Raw genomic sequence first — 9,439 nt, 5'->3', positions numbered from 1 at the left:
ATTATGTGAAAAGTGTGTGCACTCACACTTTCCATTTGATGGGAAAGTCAGTTTTCAAAATTGGTAGAAAATAGTATTTATGGGACTACATTTTATTTGAAGTTTCAGTTTTCAAAGAAAGTAATTTGCAATCAATAGATCCTGGCCTTATTCCTTAAGAATCTTTGAAATACTTTATAGGTGATGATGAGCAGTCTACACAGATGGCTGCAAGATGAGAAGATCAGAAAGTAACATAAGCATCTTCACACAGTTTTATTACTATAAAAATGGATACCAAAAGTTTTGCCTATATATTTTTTGAAGATTTTATTTATTTAATTGAGAGGTAGAGTTACACACAGAGAGAGGGAGAGAAAGAAGTCTTCCATCCTCTGATTCACTCCCCAAATGGCTGCAACAGCCAGAGCTGGGCCGATCCAAAGCCAGGATCCAGGAGCCAGGATCTTCTTCCTGGTCTCCCATGTGGGTGCAGGGCTAAGGACCTGGGCCATCCTCCACTACCCTCCCAGGCCACAGCAGAGAGCTGGACTGGAAGAGGACTAGAACCAGTGCCCATATGGGATGCTGGCACTGTAGGCAGATGATTAACCAATTGAGCCATGGCGCCAGCCCCTCTTCTTCCTTTTTAAAGGTTTATTTAATTGAAAAAGTTATAGAGAATGAGGGAGAGACAGAGATAGAGAAATCTTTCATTTGATGGTTCACTCCATAGATGGGTGTAATGGTTAGGCTGGGCCAGGCCAGTGCCAGGAGATTCTTCCAGGTCTCCCATGTGGGTGGCAAGGGTCCAAAAACTTGGGCTATCTTCGGCTGCTTTTCTCAGACCATTGGTAAGTAGCTGGATCAGAAGTGGAACAGCCAGGACTCCAACTGGTGCCCATATGGTGTGCTAGTGTTTTGAGTGGTGGCTTTACCCACATGCCAAAACATCAGCCCCTCAACTATTACCTTTGAAAAAAGTACACACAGGGCCCATGTTGTGGCATAGCACGTTAAGCCACCTTCTGGGACACCAGTATGGGAGCTAGTTCATGTCCTGGCTACTCCACTTCTGATCCAACTTGTTTCTGATAACCTGAGAAATCATTGGAGGAAAGGCCAAGTGCTTGGGTCTCTGCTACCCAAGTGGGAGACCTGGATGAAACTCCTTGCTCCAGCCTGGTCCAACCTTGGCCATTGTGACTATCTGGGGAGTGAACCTGTAGATGGAAGATCTTTCTGTTTCTCTCTCTGTCTAATTCTGAATTTCAAATAAATAAATAAATCTTATTTTTTTTAAAGTACATATGGTAAAAAATTCAGATCAGTATATAAGGCTGTAATATGAAGCTGCCTGCTTGGATCTTACTGTTCATATTATTCTCCAGAGGAAACCTTTATTAATAGCTTACGTAATTTTCAGAAAAATTTTATGCATATATAAGCAAATATATAATCTTTATTTTTAAATAAGTAGAATCATATTATATTTACTATCCTGCATTTTGCTATTTTACTTACAGTCTTGAATATCTTCTCTGTCAACACATAGCTACCTCATCTTAGAAGTGACCACAAAACACTCTACTTGATGACCATCATACCCCAATTTATTATCCATGCTCTGATTGCAGTCAGTGGTTATTACAAATTGTTTCTGTTTTTCTAATAAAAGCAATACTACAGTGAACGTCCTTGAGGGGAGGTAATTCTCACTGTGAAAGTATACGTATAGCGTATGTTTGTTTAATTGCCACGTTAAAGAATGTTTGGATTATGAAAGATGAAACATGCTGTCAAAGCTTTCTGCTCTTAATATAAAATGTAAGCCAAAGCTATAGCTCTAAAGGTTATATGAGTCTGAACCTCCACCAGCAGGGTGTGAGAATGTGGTCTCCCCACACCCTGGCCAACACGGTCTAACCATGCTTTCTCGTCTCTGTCAACACCGTGCTTGAAACCTTTATTATGCATTTGATATAGATTGTGTTTATCACTGATGAAGCTGAGCATCTTTTCATGTACCTGGTCTTTTTCACTTATTTTTGGTTTTTATTTTTTTGCCAGGCAGAGTTAGACAGTTAGGGAGTTATAGAAAATAAGAGAGAGACAGAGAGAAAGGTCTTCCTTCCATTCGTTTATTCCCGCAATGGCCGCTACGGCCAGCGCTGAGCCGATCAGAAGCCAGGAGTCCGATGCTTCCTTCAGGTCTCCCATGCGGGTGCAGGGACCCAAGCACTTGGACCATCTTCCACTGCTCTCCCGGGGCACAGCAGAGAGCTGAACTGGAAGAGGAGCAACCGGGACTAGAACCCAGCACCCCAACCGGGACTAGAACCTGGGGTGCCGGCACCGCAGGCAGAGGATTAGCCAAGTGAGACGTGATGCCGGCCTTTCACTTATTTCGTAAGTTTTCTTATTGATTTTTTTAGGATCCTATGTACACATTAAAAAATTAGCTCTTTGCTAGCAGATGTTGTAAATATTTTCTCCTTTTGATTTTTGATAAATATACTGATGATAACTTTTATGCTGTAATATTTATATGCTCAAAGTTATTATTTTTCTTTATGGCCATTAGATCTTGAGTCTTGCCTATAAATACATTACCCATTTCAAAATTAATTTTTGGTAACCCATTATTCTCATGGTTTTCTTTTTGCATGTTTCAATCTGATATCCAAGGAAGGTATCTGGCTCCATCTCATACCCATGGCTAACATCCTCAGGAGCTAACCTGTTGTCCCACCACCAGTTTTGGAATCATTCATCTTTCCCCCTGATTTGGAATGCCCCCTTTGTCTCATCTCTGTTCCTTTATGTAATTGGATCTATGCTACACTCTGTTTTCCTTTATTACTCTTCATATTTGTTCTCTGCTGCCAAACTATTTTAATAACTAGTTTAAAATGTTTTAATATCCACCCCAACTTTATCCTGGCTCCTCTTAAGACATGTTTTCATTTGTGAAACTTCGCTTTATCTTCTTGGTGTCCCCCACTCCAAGTTATACTGATTTAGAAATTAGATGTAATTGACTGCTTAAGATACTAAGTCTTGGGGCTGCCACTGGGGCACAGCGGGTTAAAGCCCTGGCCTGAGACGCCAGCATCCCATATAGGTGCCGGTTCTAGTCCAAGCTGCTCCACTTCCCATCCAGATCTCTACTATGGCCTGGGAAAGCAGCAGAAGATGGCCCAAGTCCTTGGACCCCTGCACCCAAGTGGGAGACGCAGAAGAAGCTCCTGGCTCCTGATCAGCTCAGCTCTGACCATTGCGGTCATGTAGGGAGTGAACCAACTCTCTCTCTCTCTCTCTAGCTCTCTCTGTATCTCTGTCTTTCAAATAAATAAAGTAAATCTTTAAAAAAAAGATACTGCCGGCGCCGCGGCTCACTAGGCTAATCTTCCACCTTGCGGCACCAGCACACCGGGTTCTAGTCCCGGTTGGGGCGCCGGATTCTGTCCCGGTTGCCCCTCTTCCAGGCAAGCTCTCTGCTGTGGCCAGGGAGTGCAGTGGGGGATGGCCCAAGTGCTTGGGCCCTGCACCCCATGGGAGACCAGGAGAAGCACCTGGCTCCTGGCTTCGGATCAGCACGGTGCACCGGCCGCAGCGCACCAGCCGCAGCGGCCATTGGAGGGTGAACCAACGGCAAAGGAAGACCTTTCTCTGTCTCTCTCTCTCTCTGTCCACTCTGCCTGTCAAAAAATAAATAAATTAATTAATTAATTAAATAAAATAAAAAAATACTAAGTCTTTATACCCAGGATATATCTTTTTTTATTTTAAGCCTTTCATTTTTTATTTGTCATAAAACTGCTTATATTAAAAAGTCAGACATATTACAAGAATATAGAATGATTATTATCTTTAGAAAATAAACAGTAAAAAAATTTGTAACTTTATTTTGACCTTTTATCTTAAAGGCATTTGCTATTTATACTAACGGGATATATCTTTAAGGTAAGGCTTATTACCACTCCCAGCCTCAACTGACAAACATTTCCTATCTATTGATCTAGAAAAAAAAATACTTATGCTTATGTACCACAAGTTTGTGACTGCCAAGTTGGGAATCAGTAGTGGATTTTTTTTAAGATTAATTTATTTTATTTGAAAGGCAGAGACACAGAGATCTCCCATTCACTGTGCACTCCCTAAATGGCTAACAGTGGATAGGGCTGGGCCAAGCCAAAACCAAGAGCCAACCGCTTTATTCAATTTTCTCAAGTGGGTGGGAGAGGCTCAAGTATTAAGGCCATATTCTGCTGGGAAGTGGAGCAGCCAGGACACATAGTAGTGCCCATATAGGATGCCAGTGTTGCAGGAACCAGATTAACCAACCAGCTATGCTATAACACCAACCCCAGTGGTGGACGTTTGATAAGAATTTTCTATAGACCACAATTCAATTAAGGAACACTAGTAAGAAACAAAATTTCGGGACCGGCATCGTGGCTCACTTGGCGCCAGCATCCCATATGGGCCCCCCCGGGTTCTAGTCCCGGTTGCTCCTCTTCTAGTCCAGCTCTCTGCTGTGGCCTGGGAGGGCAGTGGAGGATGGCCCAAGTGCTTGGATCCCTGCACCTGCATGGGAAACCAGGAAGAAGCACCTGGCTCCTGGCTTCGGGCTGGTACAGCGCCGGCTGTAGCGGCCATTTGGGGAATGAACCAACAGAAGGAAGACCTCTCTCTCTCTCTCTCTCTCTCTCTCTCTCTCACTGTCTATAACTCTACCTGTCAAAATAAAAAAAAATTTTTTTCAAGCATGATCATGCCTTTAAAACCTGTGAGAAGGAGCTGGTGCTGTGGCGTAGTGGGTAAATCTGTCGTCTGCAGTGCCAGCATCCCACATGGACGCCAATTCAAGTCCTGCCTGCATTTCTTCTATCTAACCCACTGCTAGGGCTGGGAAAGCAGTAGAATATGGCCTAAATCCTTGGGCCCCTGTACCCATGTGGCAGACCTAGAAAAAGCTCCTGGCTCCTGGCTTCAGATCTGCCCAGCTCCAGCCATTGCAAACATCCAGAGAGTAAACCAGCAGAGGGAAGACCACCCTGCCCTTCTACCTCTCTGTAACCCTGCCTTCCAAATAAGTAAATTAATCTTTAAAAAAAATAACAAAACAAAACCTGTGAGAAGTAATTTTTTAGGGGCCTACACTGTGGTGTAGAAGCTTAAGCCTCTGCTTGCAGCAATGGCATCCAATATGGGCACCAGTTTGAGTCCCAGCTGCTCCACTTTCAACGCAGCTCTCTGCTAATGGCCTGGGAAAGCAAAGGAAGATGGCCCAAGTGCTTGGGTCCCTGCACCCACATGGGACACCTGGAAGAAGCTCCTGGCTCCTGGATTCAGATCTGCCCACCTCTGGCTCTTATGGCCATTTAGGAAGTGAACAAGCAGATGAAAGGCTTATCTTTCTGTCTCTTCCTCCGTGTGTAATACTGCTTCTCAAGGGGAGAGGGAGTGGGAAAGGGGAGGGTTGCCGGTGGGAGGGACGTTATGGGGGGAAGCCATTGTAATCCATAAGCTGTACTTTGGAAATTTATATTCATTAAATAAAAGTTAAAAAAAAATACTGCTTCTCAAATAAATAAATCTTCAAAAAAAAAAAGGAAGTAGTGTTTTTTTTTAAGATTTATTTTATTTATTTGAAAGACAGAGTTACAGAAAAAGGTAGAGACAGAGAGGTCTTCCACCCGCTACTTCACTCCCCAGATGGCCGGAATGGCTGGAGCTGTGCAGATCTGAAGCCAGGAGCCAGGAGCTTCTTCCAAGTCTCTTACATGGGTGCATGGACCCAAGCACTTGGGCCATCTTCTACTGCTTTCCCAGGCCATAGCAGAGAGCTGGATCGGAAGTGGAGCGGCCAGGACTAGAACTGGCGCCCATATGGGATGCCGGCGCTTCAGGACAGGGCATTAACCTGCTGCGCCACAGTGCCGGCCCCAGGAAGTAGTATTTTTAGAGAACAATTTTTCAGCTCTCTGGAAACACTATAGAGATCTAATAATTTTTGTTTTGTTTTTCACTTGAGAGGGAAAGAAACAGAACTTTATCTTCTGGTACAGTACACAAATTTCCACAACAGCTGGACTTAGACTAAAGCTGAGATCCAGGAACTCAATCCTGGTCTCCCTAGTGAATGGCAGGAACCCAAGTACTTGAGTCATCCTTGCTGCCACCTAGAGGACTCATTTATTACAGGAAGCTGGAATCAGGTGCTGAGTCAAGACCTGAACCCATGTACTACAACATGGGATGCAGGCATCCCAAGCAGTGTCAACTGGTACCTCACACACCTACCCCAAACAGAATAGTTCTTTAGGGTTTTCGCACTGAGACTGTCTCAGCACATTCAAGGGGATTGAAAAGACTACATCCTTCTTGTCTCCTACAACTGCTCTGGATAAGTTCTTTGAAGGTATAACTACAGGCAGCAGATATATTTTCCATTGCTCTCTCCAAAATGTGCTTCCCAATGACAAGACAGAGTGCCCAGCCTCAAGAAGCTGATGGCTCAGAAATATGCACTTCCAGTATAACATGGCTCAGTTATAGTGGGGGATATTTACAGTCAAGATAGAGGAAGAAGTTTCTGCCTGGAACACTCGAAATTAAGAAGCCATTTTTTCTCCAGAGGAGGAAGTTCATTATTTCAACTGAGACTTGAAGGCAATTTCAGAAGAACATCCTAGGCAGAAGGCATAACATTTGCAAAGACACAGAGGAATATGGGATAGTGGAGGACCTACAGGCAGTTCAGAAGTATCACAGATTGGGAGAGGAGGAAGAAAATAGGCTAAATGGGCCTAGGTTATTCATGTGGGACTCCTTACGGTCATGCCATAGATGGGGTGAGCATTTGGTGCAGTGGGTAAGATGCCCCTTGAGATGCCCTATCCCGTATCAGAGTGCCTGGATTTGTATCCCAGCCCTGCTTCCTACTCCAGCTTCCTGCATATGGGCACCATGGGGGACTGTGGGTGATGGCTCAAGTACTTGGGTTCCTGCCACCTCTTGGGAGGCCTGAATTGAGTTCTAGGCGTCTGGTTCTGAGCTGATCCAGCCCCAGCTGATGCATGCATTTAGGGAGTGAACCAATGGATGAAAGATCTCCCTCAGCTTACCTCTGATTCTCTGCCTTTCAAGTAAGTAAAAACAAAGTGCTCTGGTAGGAGAGCCAGGGATGACATAAAAGGTGGCAGTGGTGGGGGCTGGTGGAGGAGGGACTAATGATGGTCAGATGCCATCTCTGCAAGTTAACAGCATCTACCCCAGGGAATATGAAGCAGGCAGATGGTTCTAGTCCTGGCTGCTCAAATTTCGATCTGGCTCACTGATGTGGCCTGGGAAAGCAGTAGAAGATCCACCCGTGTGGGAGACCCAGAAGAGGCTCCTGGCTTGGGATCGGCACAGCTCCGGCCATTGCAGCTACCTAGAGAGTGAACCATTTGATGCAAGATCTCTCTCTCTCTCTCTCTCTCTCTCTTTCTGCTCTCCTCTCTGTGTAACTCTTTCTAATAAATAAATAAATATTTCAAAAAAAAAAAAAAAGCATGGAGAACGCCTTGGTCTGGCAGGAAGCTTGGTAAGAGCCCCAAATGGCTTGTGTGGCTGCCTAGCTTCTGATGCACCCACCTTCTCACAGAGACACAACCATAGGAGATAGGACACAGTGTGCGGTACCATTTTTATTTTCTGGGAATGCCAAGTAGGGGGTAGGAGGGAATTGAAGAGAGGGCAGGAGGTGAATGACTGTGCAGTCTGTCTGCACAGTGGAGTTGATTCCTTCTTAGGAGAGGATTTCTGTGGTTTCAACTCAGGATTCCACCTTCAAAAATTCTGAAACTTACAACACCCTGGTTAAATTCAATTTAGTGGTTTACAGATCACCAGACCAGTTCAGTATCTGCATATTTCCAGTACTCCCAGTATAAGGGCAATAGACAACATTTCCAGTTTAATCAGAACTCAAAATCCTTCAAGATTCAAGCCATCTCAGCAAGAGAATACAAGACCTGAGGAGTCTGGTGGCTGGCACAGGTATAACAGAGAAACTAGGCCTGCGTGACTTGTCAGAATGAAGAAACGGGGCTCAGTTCCTGTTGGCTTAGTTTTTTCCTTTGCTTGGAGCTCTTGCACAATGCGTATGATAAAAATGCCAAGCCACAGACTCCAAGCAGCATGAGAGAAAAGAGCACGTACAAAGCCGTCTCTGCTTCCGTCGAGCCGAGCGACAGCCCCAGGAACTGGACTTCCTCCTGGCTCACGGGGCTCATGGTGGGGTCAGTGCCTAGGGAAGGACAAGAGAGAGCAGTTTGTGCTGTGGTGCTGACTCATTTATCACACCCACGTGCCCTAGAGTAGGCCCAGGCTGGGTCCCTGGGGTCCAGAGGCTACGTATTCCCCAGATCTGCACAGCGAGGGTGAGTGCCTTGCTGAGGTGAACATGCTGTCCCTTTCTCTGTGTGGCAAGAGCCTCTGACTGCAGCTAAGCAGTTTTCTATTTTAAACATCTGTATCGGCAGTTGGGATATCATCTAAGTTGGATCGCTGCGCACTGGTACAGTGATTTATACTTTCGCAGCCTTCGACACACATTGGCCCCATGTTGTACAGGCCCTCCCTGCACTTTCCCAGTTCTTCAGCTGGGTCCTTCTGACTTCCCAGAGGCACCTGCCTAGTTTCTTGTCTGAGGTCACACAGCAAGGCAGTGGGAGGGCTGGATAAGAACCTAGACCTGCTTTTCCCGCACCAGGGCTTCGTTCTGGGGGATAACATTAGCCCCAAGTTTCCTTTGTTCATCCCAGGAGTGTCTGAAACATTCAATAAAATAAATCCTGGCCTAATGAATGAAGGGGATGGAGAGGCAGAGGAGCATAATTAGCTGGACAGAGAGATAGGCCCTTGCTCTGGCCCCTCATCCTTTGGTTTTTGTCCCTCCCAGAGCCCCGTCTCACCTTCTGGCTGGAGGAGACAAGGGTGAGGCCCCTCTGCAGGGTCGGGGAAGCCGTTGCACCGGACTATGGAGGCGTAAAACTTGGCTGACTCTCTGGGGATCCTTGGCAGAGAAGGGTCACTGTAGTTCACAAAATGCAGACCAAACTTATCTGAGAAGCCTGTGTACCACTCGAAGTTGTCCATTAGAGTCCAGACTGTGTATCCTCGAAGGTCCACCTTGTCCTGCTGCACAGCTGCGCAAACAGAGTTCAGGTTTCAACTTTCCTTGTCCAATAAGACACCTCTGCCAGGTCCCCACAGCCAGCTCAGCCCACAGCTCTCCCCACTGTATTTCTGCAAATTCAGGTGAACTTTTGCACTGGCTCTTGGAGACAGCTACACCTTCCCCTGCATGTAATGCCACCAACATCTTTATTTTTTAACATTTATTTTATTTATTTGAAAGAGTTACAGATGGATTGTATGGAAGAGAGAGGGAGAGATCTTCTATCCA

The 9,439-nt window shown here is 45.4% G+C and overlaps 1 protein-coding gene across 1 annotated transcript in view; it reads right to left on the bottom strand.

The window, feature by feature from the left end:
• Nucleotides 1-7,664: 7,664 nt before the first annotated feature.
• The window catches only part of LPH (lactase phlorizin hydrolase), a 73,813-nt gene continuing 72,038 nt past the window's right edge, over nt 7,665-9,439 (bottom strand). Inside the window, 2 exon segments of the mRNA NM_001101689.1 lie at nt 7,665-8,278; nt 8,946-9,179. Coding sequence (NP_001095159.1) covers nt 8,061-8,278; nt 8,946-9,179 — 452 coding nt within the window. The 3' untranslated portion in view covers nt 7,665-8,060.

Source organism: Oryctolagus cuniculus, chromosome 3 (assembly GCF_051225735.1).
Source record: "Oryctolagus cuniculus isolate XC-2025 breed Fujian yellow rabbit chromosome 3, ASM5122573v1, whole genome shotgun sequence".
In the NCBI taxonomy this organism is placed as follows: Eukaryota; Metazoa; Chordata; class Mammalia; order Lagomorpha; family Leporidae; genus Oryctolagus; species Oryctolagus cuniculus.
Note: the sequence above shows the minus strand (reverse complement) of the source record. Positions and strands in the feature narration are given on the sequence as shown.